Source organism: Zeus faber (assembly GCF_960531495.2).
Source record: "Zeus faber genome assembly, chromosome: 14".
NCBI lineage: Eukaryota > Metazoa > Chordata > Actinopteri > Zeiformes > Zeidae > Zeus > Zeus faber.
This window is the reverse complement of record NC_137200.1, coordinates 16,604,922-16,621,440: the sequence shown is the minus strand read 5'-3', so window position 1 is coordinate 16,621,440 and position 16,519 is coordinate 16,604,922. Positions and strand designations below refer to the sequence as shown.

Here is a 16,519-nt window from a genome sequence, read left to right as displayed (position 1 = left end):
TATTATTGTAATTTTAATAATGGATAATGGTAAATGGACTGCATCTTATATCACGCTTTTCCACTCAAAGCGCTTTATAACATGTGCCTCTCATTCACCCATTCACACACAAATTGATGGCGGCGGCAAGCATGCAAGGTGCCCACCAGCTCACGAGAGCAGTTAGGGATTTAGTGTCTTGCTCAACGACACTTCGGCGCGCTGCCAGGGAGGATGTTTGTCATTATCATTCCCTGATTGTGATTTACAGTCCTCTTGCCTACAACGTAAGATTTGTGTCCGAAGGGATAGTAAGATTTATAAGAGAAACGATCAATCCCGTCAAAGGTGCATCACTGCGGCTTCATAGGTTTAAAAAAACTTTTTTTACATTGATTTATCACCTCTTAGATGATGAAAAAAATACAAAAAAACAATGCTGCTCACTTGTAATTGTGATTCATAGTTTATTACAGATCTGTCATCTAATAGGTCACACCGATTTCAATGTGTCGCCGTTGGAAGTTCATTGATTTCAAAAGAATTACGTCCGTCGGTTCAATGTGTCCTGCCTTTTTTTTTTTGAGCGCCTGCCCCTCTTAATCTATCTGCACGGGCCTGATCGCAGTTTATTAGGATCCCAATTAGCTGCCACTCACATGACAGTATTCAGACGCGGAGACTAAACAAATGAACGAGTCCACAAAATAAAGCAGGATAAGGAAGAAAAATAGGAGAAGCTCTGTGCTGGAGGGCCTCTCAGGGCCGGGGGGCTTCTGTTGGTGGAAAAGGTACCAGCTCCTCTATGGCCTTCCCTGTTTGAGATCACTGCTCTGCTAACACACACACACACACACACACACACACACACACACACACACACACACACACACACACACACACACACACACACACACACACACACACACCTACACGCACGCACTCAACAACCGATGAGATCAGATCTCCTCCTGCAACACTCAGATTTACCGCACGCTACGCGACGCTGACTAATAATAAAGTCACAGTGTGACAAACAACCCCTCTAAAAATGAATCAATACGGCCCTGTTTGCCTTAACAAGCATACGACTCGGCCTCTGCAAACGCTTTATTAACCTCCCGACCTCGTGACGGTGTGATGGCGCGATGGGTCGGCGAGCCGCCGCCGGGGGGGACCGGGGGATTAACGCCGAAGCCGAGAGGCGCTCGACGCGACACCGGAGCCCGAGCGCACATCTGACCTCTACCCCTTCACCCCCCTCTCACACACACACACACACACACTCACGGTCATCAAAGCTGTACTTACACTCACTGTGTGTGTAGCCCCTTCGGGGGGCTGTTAAGCGCTGAAATATGCCTACTGTACGAGCTCGCTATCATAAATCACTCTGAAGGATCAGGTATTTTACTGACTTTTGGCTCGGTGACAAAGCTCTCTGCGCTGTGAGTGCAGCAGTGGGGTGGAGGGGATAATCAGAATGGAAGTGGAGAAGGATGAGAGGAGATGACCCCCCGCCGGGCCTCACATTAAACTTAACGACGGTGCATTAGAATTAAGAAACGGGGGGGTGGGGGGGGTGGCTTTCCGTTCCCCCTGTACCACCACATCGCTGCCCGCTCCCTGTCCCGGCCCTGATCAATGCCATCTTTGTGGATTTTTACGTTTTTTATGGTCCTTGACGCAGTAATGTTTGCGTAATGACAAATAGGGTTGGGCGCTAAATTGTCTTTTCAGGTATGCAGTCACGCAAGGGAATGTGATTTTGAAATACTATCAATTCTGTGCAACAGGAAGCTGAAAAACAAATTGCGACAGTATGAAGAAGAATATAGGATTCAAATTAGGTGCAAATTATTTATTTTATCAGACCACGTTACGTGGAAGATGTAATCCCAATATTATACTTGAAAATTAACCAAAGTTTACACATTAAACAAAGTACTTCTTGAAATCTTAAATTCTTCAAAAACATATTTTAACATGACACTATATTATATATTATACAATATGGTTTTATATATATATTCTGTATGCTAATTTGCTCTTTAATACAGAATAAAGAAAAAACACCTAACGCGGCCCTCCTTGCTACGTGACTCAGACCTCGTTCACTGAGTCACCTTGAAACTGAATTCACTTTCTATATGAGCCTGGCGGAGTGATTTTATAACACGTTTCAGCTCAAATAATCTCCTCTTAATAGCAGTAACGAGAAATGTTTAAATTCAGCGCAAACGCCAACATTAAGAGATTAAGATTATTATCTTATTTTCCCCTGCAGTGGGATCCCCGTAAGATCTGGCGAGTTCCAGTAAGACCTAGCCAGTGACTCCCCTCCCACAGACGGCAGTTTCCCCGGCCTGACCTCGGGGTCTGGGCCCGGCCTCCCAGTGAGAGGGGCTGCATGCCGGGACCCTCCGAGGCTCTCCTAGTCTTGTGCAAAGCAGACAACGGGAGAAGCCATCTGCCCAGCCATTGTGCTGGTAATGGACTCCTGCCTAGGAGATGGACTCAAATGGAAATGGCGGCATTCTCATGGAAAAGTAGAACCCCCGCCCCTGCCCTCCCTCTCTCCCTCGCTCTCCCTCACCAACTCCCCCTTGGGCCCGAGCCTGCCAGTTTCCACTGGAGAAGCCTTTTCAGGTTTAGGACTCTTCCCTCTATGTATCTCAATAGCTTTTCTCTCCCCGAGAACCCTGACAGTGATAACCCTTCTATTGACAGTCGGCCTTAGAGGGATTTTATCGAGCACAATACACGGCTGCGGAGATGAGGCCGGGGTTTTGTTTTCGACAGGCCTCGATCAGGGTGATGGATCGCCGGCTCTGGGGCGGCGGAGAAACAAGACCCGAGCGCAGAGGAGGACATGGACAACGAGACGCAACCCATGGACGCATTCAATTCTCTCTCTCTCGTTTTCACTCTTCACTCAGACAGATCATTAAAATGACACCCTGATATATTTTCCCTTCTCCCTGGCTAGCGCAGACGTAACACCCTCACTCACGAATGACGTCCCATATTGATGCCGACGCAAACAAACAAATATATTTCAAATGCCGGACTAAATCTCACAGCGTATCACGTCCTTATATCGACAAATTAAACAAGCATGTCATCAAATCATACGAAAACATAGTTTTGTTGTTGATGAGTAGAGGTAGAGTAGAAGTAGAGCAGAGGTAGAGCAGAGGAAGAGCAGGGGTAGAGCAGAGGGAGACAGATGTAGAGTACTGTAGAGGTAGAGTAGAAGAAGAGTAAAGGTAGAGCAGAGGCAGAGGGAGGTAGAGTGGACGCTGTTGTAGGAGGAGTAAGAACAACAATGGCGACCGACAAGATAGACGCTGCTATCGAGGCTGTTCTAAATCAAAGTTAGGAAGGTAGAGAAGAGTAGAGAAAGTGAAGAGATAGGATAGGGAGTATAGGGAGGTATAGTAGTGTAGTGTAGGTAGAGTAAAGAAAGTGGAGAGGTAATATCGGGAGTATAGGGAGGTATAGTAGTGTAGTGTATGTAGAGCAGAGTAGTGTATGTAGAGAGTCGTCCTTTCGGAGTAAATCTGTAGTTTTTTCCAGTTCAGGGATTTTGACGTTCGTCCGTGACGCCGTCGCGGATTCAGCCATTGCTCCCCTTTAGATTGAGGTATCGATCGAGGTAATGGTACAAAATAATCGGCTCGAAAATAATCACTGAGTCAAAATGTGGAGATGGAGCGGGAAGAGGCGGCGGGGCCCGTGCAGAGAAAATGAATCAGCACCATCCATCCTCCAGAATCCACCCCCGAGTGCCGTCACCACCACCACCACCACCACCACCAGAAAAGCCTTTTTCCCTTTCCAACACATCATCATCATCACATCTGGCTGGTCACATGGAGCGAGGACAGACTACAGCGTGTGAAACGTGTGAAACTAGTCCTAAGTAGCGAGTATACTAGAAAAGAGGAAGGAACTTCATGAAAAGACGAACAGTTATACATAGTATAAACAATACAGAGTACTGGAGATCCTTACTTGAGGACAAGTAGAAGTATTGAATATAGGGAATTTATTAAAAAAAAACTACTCAGGCAATTTTTACACTGAGTTACTTTTTCCCCCCTGCGTATTTTGGAGAACAGCCTTTCAGAGTTGACATCGGCTATAACACATCTGTAAAGAACGCAGACGTTTTACTTTTGTGCACACAATACTGCACAGTTAATAAACTACAGATAGAGAAATGACTTGCCTTGGCTGGCCTGTGAAAATGAAATATTTAAGAAGTAATAAGACGGAAAGGAACGTGCATTATTTTTATTACTGATATTTGGGTGAGGGAAGTGAGGGAAAAGAAAGGTGAACTCCACCCTGGTGAATCAAGTGGAGTACACACTGAACTCATACAAACTCAAGCCACTCTTTTCTGGTTACTCTCTTCTGGTTACTCTTTTCTTGGTCACTCTTTTCTGGTCACTCTTTTCTTGGTTACTCTTTTCTGGTTACTCTTTTCTGGTTTCTCTTTTCTTTTTTGCTAAAAAAAAATGTGAGCGACACTGAGAAACTCATCATTGCAGCGACATCCATTAAAGGAAAAATATCTTAAATCTATAGACTCTTGTGTAAAAAATACTAGTTTGTAATTTACTCATCTGAAAACAATCTGGGAAAAGGACTGGTTGGTGTGTGACAAGCTACTCAAAAAAAACAAAACAAAGAGTCAAATTAAAAGTTCTTATATAAAATGTACTTTACCCCCGTTTGACCCCCGTTTGAGTCCAGAAATGTTTGATTTTGCAGAGGCCTCATTTCACCAGCCACCATCCAAATCATGTGCATGTGTGTGTGTGCGTGCATGTGTTGTAGTGTGGTGTGCTGTGTGACAATTCAAGAATCTTCTTCTTCTTCTTCTTTGGAAGATGTGGGAAGGCACAGGAAAGATTAGATCTGCAATTGAATATGAACGCCTGTCTATACCTTCTTAATGCCCAACAGGACCTTGTTCTTGACTCAAATAGACAAAATATTTTCATGACCATTACATACATACTTTGCAAAAAAAAATATATATATATATATTCTGCTTTTGTGGATCTCAGAATCAGCTCCTATATTCAAAATGCGGCTCGACCAAATTGTTGATTTTCTCCCTCTTGAAAAACTCTTGATATGCCCTCCACAAGAGACAATTAAAGTTTTATAAAATCTTGTCTCGTACAAAGAAAAGCACAAAGAACAGATTATCCGACCAAATATGTATGATGGTGATGTGACGTACTTGGGAAGATGACATTGTGTAAGATGTGGTGGGTCTCCGCTTGTTGTCTCTTGTGCTGCTAAAATTGTTTGTTGGTTTGTTTTTTGTGGTCTATATTTTATTCTTGTCTATTGTGCATATATATGTCTTATGTCTTATTATGCTCTGTTTTGTTGTATTTGTATGTTTGTTCACTTGCTCTGCTCAACCTGAAATTATGTAATTGTGGAAATATGTACCGCATTAAGCATATTAAACGTGTCAAATGAAAACAAAGGTAAGACCCTTTGTGAGAACAGTTCTGTTTTGTAGTGAGTATATACGGGAAGTTCTATGCTGCAGGAAATGTAAAACAACTGGCATGGATGATCTCCTGCCACCCGTTGGGCTCTGCAGCAGGCTGGCACAGACATGCGGACATTAGTCACAGGAAGCACGAAACCTAAAAAGTCTGATCAGATCCACGGCTCCATTAGAGCTGCTTATCAGCTGCTGTTATCGGGGAGGAAATCAAGAGTCTGGCTTTTATGGGGCTTCAAAGCCGAGCTGTCCTTGTTTATATCCTTCGCGTCCAATGCCCTCGCTCGCTGGTGGCTCCGAGGGAAGTCAGAGTGACGGAAAAAAACGTTGAATTCTAAGGAAGTTCCTCCACAAGGCATCAGGTAGCCAAAAGGTGAAAATAAATTAATAAAAAAAAAATAAAATAAAAAAAAAAGACACCATTTAATTGATCGAAAATGGAAGACAACATATTCTTATCTGTTGACTTGGCAGCTATCAACAGGACTTCTGTGATAACAGCGTGTGACTAAGCCGGCGACAGGACCATGATCAACGGTCATAAATTCAGAATGGAAATTTAAACTCAATCCGCAGTTTATATTCAGGGGAAAACAAAAATCGGCTTTTACGGTCTCGGTGTGCGATTCTTGGATCGCGAGAGAAACTCAAGATCGATCGCTGGCTCTGTTCACTCCGATTTTGGAAGATTTGCCGTCGAGGACAGGTTCTTTTCACGATGAAAATTCACGAAATAACTTGCATATTTGTGAGTTTGTTCATCTGCATATCTGTCCGAACAGAACTGTTTTGTTCCTAAGTCGAAAACACAAAGGAGTTTGTCACCGCCTCACTTGCGTGTTGGGAATTTACCTAAAAAATGACGCCTTTCATGTTGTGAGACAGCAGTTCCCCTCTCAACCACAAACTACTGTTACCTAGAACGTGACAGTACGTAAGTACGAGTTCGGAAGAAATGATAAAAAAAATAAAAAAATCGAATATAAAAGAGAATTCCTCACATCTACAGTGCCAAACTAAGTCTTCCGGGAGATTTGTTGAATACGATTATATTTGTCATACTGGATTGCCAAAATGATGAGCACGTTTGCACAATTCAGGATTTTTATTTCGTGCCACACTGTGTCCCAGATGCTTGAATGAAAAATGACAGAAAAAATATATACAAAATAAAATAAAATAATATTGTTTAGATAACACTTTATCAATCCCGGTGGGGGTAAATTCAGGGATTAGATGTGGCGTAATCCCTTAAATCGTTTAAATACTCAAATGAACACATGCAGAGGAAACGATCCTTCATTTAAAAAAATAAAAATAAATCAAATGTTAAAATAATATCAGTAATCTAATCCATTCTTCTGATTTGATAGGGTTTTATTTACAACAGAAAAAGGGTTTCGGCTCCAGTTCTGCTCTCGTTGGGCAACACGGCTCACCTGGCTGGAGCAGGGACAGGAGCAGGTCATTCAAAGGCACCTTATTCCAGAAACAATCACAAGGCTTTTCCACCGCGTCACATGAGAGGAAAACCCAAAACGTTAACCTGAACAAACACACAAGCACCATGCAGAAACCAAACGGTCCCAGAGACGGCACAACAAAGCAACACACATCAACAACATAAAACAACTAAGAATGCTCAATGTTCCCCCTAAATTCCTATAATCGAATTGTGATGTCATTAAAAAAATAATAATCAAAAAAAATGAAAGCCCGAGAGGAAAAAGAAGAATTAGAAGAATAAAATGATACTGATTTTAAAGGTCTCATTTGACAGTAATCTTGTCTGAAAATCGAGAAAAACCGTGAAACAAAGAAGATAATCAATGTGTTAAACTAATTAAGATTAAAACTATTAAAAACAAATATATGAATATTATTATAATAATTATATTTTGACGGTTAGGTGACAAATATAGAAGCATGAAAACGAGAATTGCGATTTAGTTGCACCACACTTTTACATATTTAGAGGAAATAGGAAAGGTGTGTGTGTGTGTGTGTGTGTGTGTCTGTGTGTGTGTGTGTGTGTGGAGGGGGGTGGGGTGCGGACACTTGTGTGTGTGTGTGTGTACTTTCATTCAGGTGCATGTGACTCATATCAATACTGTCGGAATCTAAAGGGTTAACAGTCTGTAACAGCGACAGGAAGTAGACGAAGATAAGGTGGAGAGATAGAGAGAAACTACAACATGAGAGTGAAGGTGAGAGGCCTCAGTCTGCTGTCACACACACACACACACACACACACACACACACACACACACACACACACACACACACACACACACACAAACACACACACACACAAACTCAATGATTAGTTACACAAACAATGAAATTGATCGGCAGAAATTTCATCGGGTCAGATAGAAATCAAATCAACTGGTGATTGGTGCTGTTTGGTGGTGTGTGTGGGTAAGCGAGTGACCGTACCAAAAGTCTCTGCATGTGGTATTTACAACTTGTGATAACGTGCGATGATAATTTTGTTCCTTATTACCTTATTACTACCTTATTTTACTGTCTAAGGTCTAACTTGATTACAGATGGAAAAAAAAAATCTGCACATTCTTCGACTATGAAAACAATAGTTCGATGCGGCCACAGTTTAATATCACTAGTCATCAAAAATTAAAAAATGGGAAATATATAAAACGGGGATTTAAAGCCAGTGGAAGCATTTTAACCAGCGCTCTCTGCCAAAACAATAAAATAATGATAAAAAAAGTGGCAGAAGCAGGAGCTGACGCAATCGCAGCGTGCGATTGCAACACCGGGGAAAGGGGAGCGTCATTATTTTGGTGATTCCACAATCACCAAAACATGTTTCCATTTGAATTTCAAGGGAATTTGGAGGCAATGATAGAAATGCCGCAACAAACAGAATAGGAACGATCCTGTCGAGTTCAGGCAAATTAACTACACCTGAATGTTTAGGTTCCAATGTTTCGCGGCTCTTCCTCCTTCACAAAGTGGATGTGTGTTATTTTATTTTTTATTTTCAGATATACTTTATTAATCCATCTTGGAGAAATGATTCCTCCGCATTTACTCCATTCTAGTATCTTAGTATCTAGGAGCAGCGGAGCTGCCACGTAGCGGTGCCCGGGGACCGACGCCAGATCTCGCTCCTGCCGATGTTTTGCTCAGGGGCATTGGCGGGAGGGTCCAACCCTGCCGTGTGTGTCTTTTAGGGTGGGGGGGGAACAGGAGGAAACCCACATGAACATTGGGAGAACATGCAGAACCTACACAGAAAGGCTCCATATAAGCTTACACTACGACAGGGGCGTAAAATCAACATAAAAGACAATTCGTCACAAATCGGAAAACTGGGTTTCAACGTTAAAGATGTGACTACAATTACAAGTGGTGTTACTTTCAAAATAAGAATTATCTGTTGGGAGGAGGACAGTCACTTACTGTAGTTGGGCTTAAAAATCAATTTGATGGTAAGCAATGCCACTTTTATAGAACTGGCAAATTAGAATTTATAATGGAAAATTAATGACTGCATTTAAACAAATGTTATGTACTGTGTCAGATTGCAGATCGCATCAAATCGCACCATATTGTTCCGTATTAGAATGTATCGTCCCTGAACCGCATTGTAGCCCATGTATCTAGATACGTATCGGATCCTCTTATAATGGAGAGAACATGCAGCTTGGGTGACCTCATCACAAGTGGGCAGCTCTGAGTACACCTGTTCACACCTGGCATTAGAATGCGCCTCCACATGCGTCTCGAGCAACCACTTGCGATCGGATCTCACTTCCCCGCTCTATATGCAACTGCAAAGACCAAATGTGGAGACCTTGCAAAATCAAAACAATACAGACTGAAATGCTGGTGCCGTGTGTGCGCAGGGTGCGCAGGGTTCAGGCTGAGAAGATTTATTTACAGTGGTGCGCCATACACGCCGTGCCGGTTTTCCTTGCATCGGGACAGTGGGGAGGGAGCAATCTCCGGTCCACTGTGGGTTTCGTTTCCCATGTCTCCGAACAAAACATATAAAAAACAAAGTGTGTTGTTTTTTTTTTTTTTATGTATTTGTTTTCCTCCTTTTCCTCATGAAACAACAAGAACCTGCGTGTCCCGAGCTGCGCACATCTCCCCTTAATTGAGTCAAAAGTGGATTTTTTTTTTTACTGGTTAATAATAAATCCTGCACTTCTGTAACAGGGAGACTTTCTCAATTCCCCCGGACTTTAATATGACATCACTGGCGTGTGATGACATACGTACTTCTTCTTACGCGAAGGACGTCAGTTGAATAGGTGGTCCTTCAATGTGGCCCAGGACACATTCACTTTTACACTGCTAAAAGAATGTGGCCATATGCGGCCCAGACCACCTCCCAACGTGGTCTGAGCGATCAGATCTCAATGTGTCCTCAATGAGGTTTGGGTGCATTTACACCTGTACTTAAAGTTGTCCACTTGTGATCGGATCACCAAAGACGCCTGTTAATGCCAGGTGTAAATGGGGTCAAACTTCGCGATGGTGAAGGCAATCCTCAACACTACCAGTCTCACGTCAAAGGAGGCTCGAGAAACCCAACTACAAATAGACAGCGTTGGAAAAAAAAAAAAGAACATGAGGACGGGAGGATGAAATATCACTTTTCCAATTGTAGTTTGGAAATTTGCCTGCTAATGGTCACGGTAAGATGCTTTTAATCATCCCAAAATGAATGTGACATCAGTCGGCCGATAAGACGGTTCACACTCCAATGCGCCGAAGAGTCACCGAGTCACAGGAGAGAGAGAGAGAGAGAGAGAGAGAGAGAGAGAGGGGGAATCTCTACAAAATAAATCTCACAGAGGGGTGAAAACTCCTCCGCCGATAAATCACGAGGAAATAAACCTTTTCAGCGCCAAATATTTGTAAGGAGGAAAACCTGACTCGTCTTTGGATGTTGACGTGTTCATTCGCCCACAGCTCACACACACACACACACAGACACACACACACACACACACACACAGATAGACATATTGTACAGATACAAGTATAGGTGGTTTATAGGGTCATCTACAATAAGGAGATTAGTTGCTGTGGACGTTAAAAACAGCACTGTCATTTTTTTGGAATCATGAGACTAAGTCAGTAGATGCATATCAAATATTAAAAAAAATTAAATTGCATTAAAGCCTTTTCGGATTCTGAGGACACTGAATGTGTCCTGGCAATGCCAGTGTCCTAATAGTAAGGCTGGTGGGTGTTCAGGTATATCCTTTTACCTTTATACCATACAGTATATGCCCACACACATGCAGACACACGCACACACGCACCCACGCACACACACACACACACACACACACACACACACACACACACACACACACACACACACACACACACACACACACACACACACACAGACACACACACCCTTGACCTTTGCTTGAGTCATACAAAGAACCAGGCAGATTCCCCCCATGGGAGCACAGAAACAACGTCAAATACCACAAGCTGAACTGTTTCTGTCAACCTTCGACCTGCAGTGGCGCCTCCCTCACCACACACATGCACAGGTACTTCCACACACACACACACACACACACACACACACACGCACACACTTGTATTATTTTTTCCAGCGATGGCTCAGAGTTGCAGGCTTACTCACCCGATGAGGGCGACCATCTGCTCCACGATGTGCCTGCTGAAGGTGATGATCACGAACAGTTTCTGTTTGACAAAGACAAAGAGGGACACTCAGCCAGTGAACCGTGAGATCACCGGGGCACTGTAAGGGGCTCGCCGCGGCCCCCTTACAGTGCCCCCGCACCGCCACGCCACCCGCCATATGCCACACCCGCCGACCTTTTGGTGCTTGACAGGCGGCTGGTCTAAAAAAGCAGCCACCAAGAGGCCCCCCCCTTTTGTCAGGGAGCACTGGGGAACAAAAGGCCCTCGCTCCAAGACACACCATCACCACCAGGGACCTTCTCTGGGTCAGGGCAGCACGCTAGGAGAGAGGGGGTTCAAAGGGATGGAGGATGGATGAATGAGGGAGGAATGGAGTAGAGTTCAGGCTTTGAAGGAGATGTGTCACTGCCAGGAGGTTCTTGGCCCTGGATCCCAGCTCGTCTGGTCTTATTCCTGTTTAGTCACTGGTCCATAGGAGGGAGACAGCCAGGGGAATAAATGGTGTGTGTGTGTGTGTTTGTGTGTATGTGTGTGCGTGTGTGTGTGTGTGTGTGTGTGTGTGTGTGTGTGTGTGTGTGTGTGTGTGTGGGTGTGCGCTGTGTGGGTGTGTATGCATGTGTGTATGTGTGTGTGCGTGCGTGCGTGCGTGCGTGCGTGGTGTGCGTGTCACCATATACAACATGTATATGGAGACACACACGAGAGAGAGAGAGAGAGAGATCGTACTGGATGATGAGAAAACTAAAATAAATCCAAAAACACATTTGTCACCCACCCACACATGGACAGAATGATCGAAAAAAGTCTCGTCCCAAATTAAGGATTTTCTCCGCTCCCCCCGGGGAGGGCTAAGCTTATCACCCGCAGATAAACTGGTGTACCTGAGCAGAAACACTTATCTCAGAACTTTTGGGAGTATTCTTTTTTTTTTAAATCAATTTCAAACGTTCACTTTAACTCACTTTGTTTAGACATTGAAGATATTGCAATCATTTAGTAATAACATGGTAATAATTTCCACCTACATCCATCGTCATCAATGCTTATATTATTGCATACATATTTAAAATCAATATCCCAATATTCAACTATAACTATAACTGTAGCATTTCAATTTAATTGATACTGTGCATATAACACATTTAGTATATTCTTTTCATTTTTGCATATTTTCTTCTTTTTAACCGTTAAAGCTGTTTTTATGCCACTTGTCTACACAGCGATGTGCCGACCCTTGCCAAGACAAATTCCTGATATGAAAATGTGCTTGGCCAAATAAACAGATCCTAATTCCGATTGTGAGGTTATTCAGACTTAGCCACCTTTGTGACTCTTCACAACGCAAAGTTTAGTCAGGTCAACGAAGTACTGTCAAGTCCGATAATGACGACTGAGTGTGTATTTTTATTTTTAGGTTTATCTTTCTGCTTCCCTGTCAGGTTCATTCCATATGTTATTGTATATGACCACATTTTTTTCTGGTTTACTTCTAAGGTCATTTTTTATTTGATTTTTTTTTTCTTTATTCTTCATCGGTTACTTTTCGGGGTCATACGTGTTGTTTATCATTAGGCTTAGTTTTTGTAGGTACAGTAAATTGTTTGGTTAGTTGTGAATCTTCCAGTTTTTCTTTTTTTACTCTATCGCTTTATTATTATTATTATTATTATTATTATTATTATTATTATTATTATTATTATTATCATTATTATTATTATTGCTCATTTTTGTATGTGAGCTGCTGTGACACTGCAATCTCTCTCCGGCGATGGATAATCTATCAATGCATCTATCCATCTATCTATCTATCTATCTATCAAATACATCTACACTTAGGTGTAGATGTTTTTTGGAGCTACGGTAGCATCTCTCTCTCTCCATCTCTCCCTCCCTCCCTCCCTCTCACCACCCAGGGACAACGTATCTCCCCCACAAAGAGAAGCAGAACAAACAGGAACAATGACTCTCCGGGGCGTAACCCGACTGGGACCCCCCTCCGTCTGCTCTCACAGCGGCCGGCTCCACTGTTGGGTCGAAACGACAGAGCTAATCACGCTAATCACATCATCACTTATATATACGCTTCTGCATTCCTGCCGGATTCCTCACCGGCACCGGGGAAATTCCAGGCGCTCGTCGGGAATATGAAACGTTCGACGCTGATTTTCACTATTTTCAAGCGCCTCCAAGTTTTACATTCCGGGGGGGGGGGGGGAGGAAAAAGCAAGTCTGATTGGAATCAGAGTTCACTCCCGTTATCCTCCTCCTTTCACATTGTTCTCCAGTGTAACAACGACAGTGTCTTTGGTACAGTACACACAATGCACTGTACCGACCTCACAAAATGGCCACCCGCCGGCTGCACAAAATGGCCGCCGGCCGGCTGCACAAAATGGCCGCCTCTGTGGCAGTTGACTGACACAAGGCCGCTGTGCATGATTATTTTTTTTTTTGAACAGTTAGTTAACTGAGCGTTTCGACACTGCTGTTAAATTTCAGACAAACTAATAAAAACTTTCAGATGACATTTAACCCAAAACAAATATCCAAAGAACACACACACAAATAGACATATCGACCTTCTGGAAATACCAGCCAACCGTCGTGTTGTTACTCCATCAAACCCCAAATCAAGTCAATTCATTGAGAAAGCACATTGTAGGAGATGAGGTAGATCAGCAAACATAGGACGGGACACGCTCACAACGCATGCAAAGCATCAACCTCAGTTGGATTCTAATTCCACCAATCTGGCGAACATGTTTCAACGGTCCGCTGGTAAAAGCTAGATAAACAAAATGGACGCACGAAGACGAGACGAACCCGGAGAAATGACAGATCGGGAAACGCGGCCGAGCGGCCGAGCGGCCGGCGTTTGGTCTCATGTACCCGCGTCGAGGCGCGGACGGAAGTGAAAACTCACCTGAATGTGCATCTTGATCACCGCTTTCCCGATCAGCGTCGCCCCGAAAAAGGTCCAAAAGGGAACCAGAAAATGTCCGCACGTGATCCCGGCGAGGTCGAACAGGGGATTAGGAATCTGGAGCAAGAGGAACAAGAAGAAGAAGATGAGTTTTTGTTGTTATGATTATTCGTTGTGAGATTATTCATTAAATCGTGGTTTATCAATTCACGTCAGGGAAATAGGATGTTATTTAGCTTGTTCCGAAATAAATAAATGTGTATCTATGCTTTTTAGGGATTTATTATTTAGGTATTATAATTATGATTACGCACAGACACAAAAAAAGTCAGTGTGTGTCTACGTCACTTTTTATATATTGAAATATTTTATTCCGCATTTTTTTGTGCGTCAGCTTATCGACTTGGCATTTACCTTTCTTCTAACTGAAAAGAAATACACCAATACTCCTTCCAGGTGAATTATTATATATGAACAATAGTTAAAGGAGCCGGTTCCTCAATGTTTCGTTGAATTTACCGAAGCACAAGCGAGGATTCCCAGGAAACCGACTTTATGAATGAGCTTCTGCACGGCCAGCTTCGCTCTGGAGCCCAAGTCCTGGAAGAACAGGGCAAATAAAAGATTAATATGCGTATAAATATCGAGACAACTTTCAGTTACGAGCGTCACACCGTGCTCTCTCACAACGAAAAAACCAGGTTCAAACCGTCCCCGATCATTTCTCTGGACCACGCAAAGTGTTAGAAATCAGTCAAATACCCTCGTTGACTTGCTATTCACATTATAAACTTATCAACTGTGTAAGTTTCATTGTTATTTCCCCAAAATTTCCCCTCGGGTGAGCACTGTATCGCTGTGATATTTGGCGGTGAAGTGTTACATCAGATCGGGTGAAATAAATATGAACTAAATATGTTGACTTTTTTAAAGTGAAACGCTTATGTTGTGTGATTTCCCCGTAAGATGAGGTCACAAATGTGTGTGAAATCAACCGTTAGGATTCTGCCACGATGTTGAAAGAAAGTTGATTAGAAAGAAAACTTTTTCTATTCCATTATTACAACAACAACAACAGCAGCAAAAAAAAGTTAATGAATGAGAAAGAGATCATTTAGGAACATCTACAATTTCATCGTCTCTGGCTGTGGATAAACTATCATTTAGAAAAATTGATCTCAGGGTGGAGGTGAAGTGCTGCAGGGGGGAAAGCCTCGATCCAATTCATATCTAAAAATACAGGCACGTACAAGCAAAACGAATAATTCATTTACAGCCACTGACAATGTTTTGTTTTTTTTATTTATTTCTAATTGTTTGCAGAGGTGCGGCAGCCAAGACGGAGCAATAATTCACAGTAGAGTGCCCTTGATATTTTACTGTGAATCTAAATATACTGAGTTATTAGAGTAATAACTATATTTGACAATGATAATATAGACAAGTCAGAAAAGATAACAAAAACAAGATTTAATTAATTATTAAACACACTTATATCAATATTAATAAGTAATCAGGAAAATAATACAAAAACAAGAGTAAATTAATTATTTAACCAATTAATATCAATATTACTAAGTAATTGGTTGGAGGGTTTTTTCCAGTGTATAAATGTGCTTTTAACAAACAGACAAAGGGTGTATGTGCTTTAAATGTAATTAAAACACATTTTAAGACCTTAAAATAACTACATACAGATATTTACACATTAAAAAATTCAACTTGTGTTGATGGTGTATTTATTTGGGGAGTATTTAAACTTGAAATTGGGAAATTGGGAACAATTCACCAAGTAAGTCAAATAATCTCTTTTAAAGCATAGAGAGAGTTCAAAGTATATAGACATATAGATAAGACAGACAGACAGAGACATACACAGAAAGACCGACAGATAGATAGATACATAGATAGATTGATCGATAGATCCATCGATAGACAGATAGATCTCTCACTGCAAATACCTTATCGTTTCTGCAGAAATCACCACAAACTCCTTAAAAATCTGTTACTTTATTCTGGGAAATTGATGAACACTGGTCACTTCTTAACCCCTTTATCATTGGGAAAAGCGGGAACGGGACTCTTTGGCCGTTGCTGTGACTCACTAATTCTGCTGCTTTTCCCCGTCCCTCCCTGACAGCTCCACAAAAGAGTCTTTTCAGACATTTCTCTCCTGAATATACCTTTTCTGGGAAGAGGGGCCTTCATCTTTTTACATGTTGTTTTCAAACAGTTCTGGGAAGTGAGGAGGAATCCTGTGGATCCTCCCGATCGATGGCTGGAGGAGGAGGAGGTGGCGGCTGTCACAACTTATTTCTAGGTAATTAACAGAAATTTGAAAATAAAATATAGAAAAAAAAAATATATATATATATATATATATATAATATAGAAATTATATATATATTTAA

At 42.2% G+C, this 16,519-nt stretch overlaps 1 protein-coding gene across 1 annotated transcript in view; it reads right to left on the bottom strand.

Annotated features, from left to right (window-relative positions):
* The window catches only part of LOC307240294 (vacuole membrane protein 1-like), a 40,947-nt gene that overhangs the window by 9,758 nt on the left and 14,670 nt on the right, over window positions 1-16,519 (bottom strand). The window contains exons 3-5 of the mRNA XM_080014033.1: window positions 14,628-14,708; window positions 14,109-14,225; window positions 11,163-11,224 (exon numbers count right to left, since the gene is read on the bottom strand). Of these exons, the coding sequence (XP_079870159.1) occupies window positions 11,163-11,224; window positions 14,109-14,225; window positions 14,628-14,708 (260 nt within the window). The remainder of the gene's footprint in view (window positions 1-11,162; window positions 11,225-14,108; window positions 14,226-14,627; window positions 14,709-16,519) is intronic.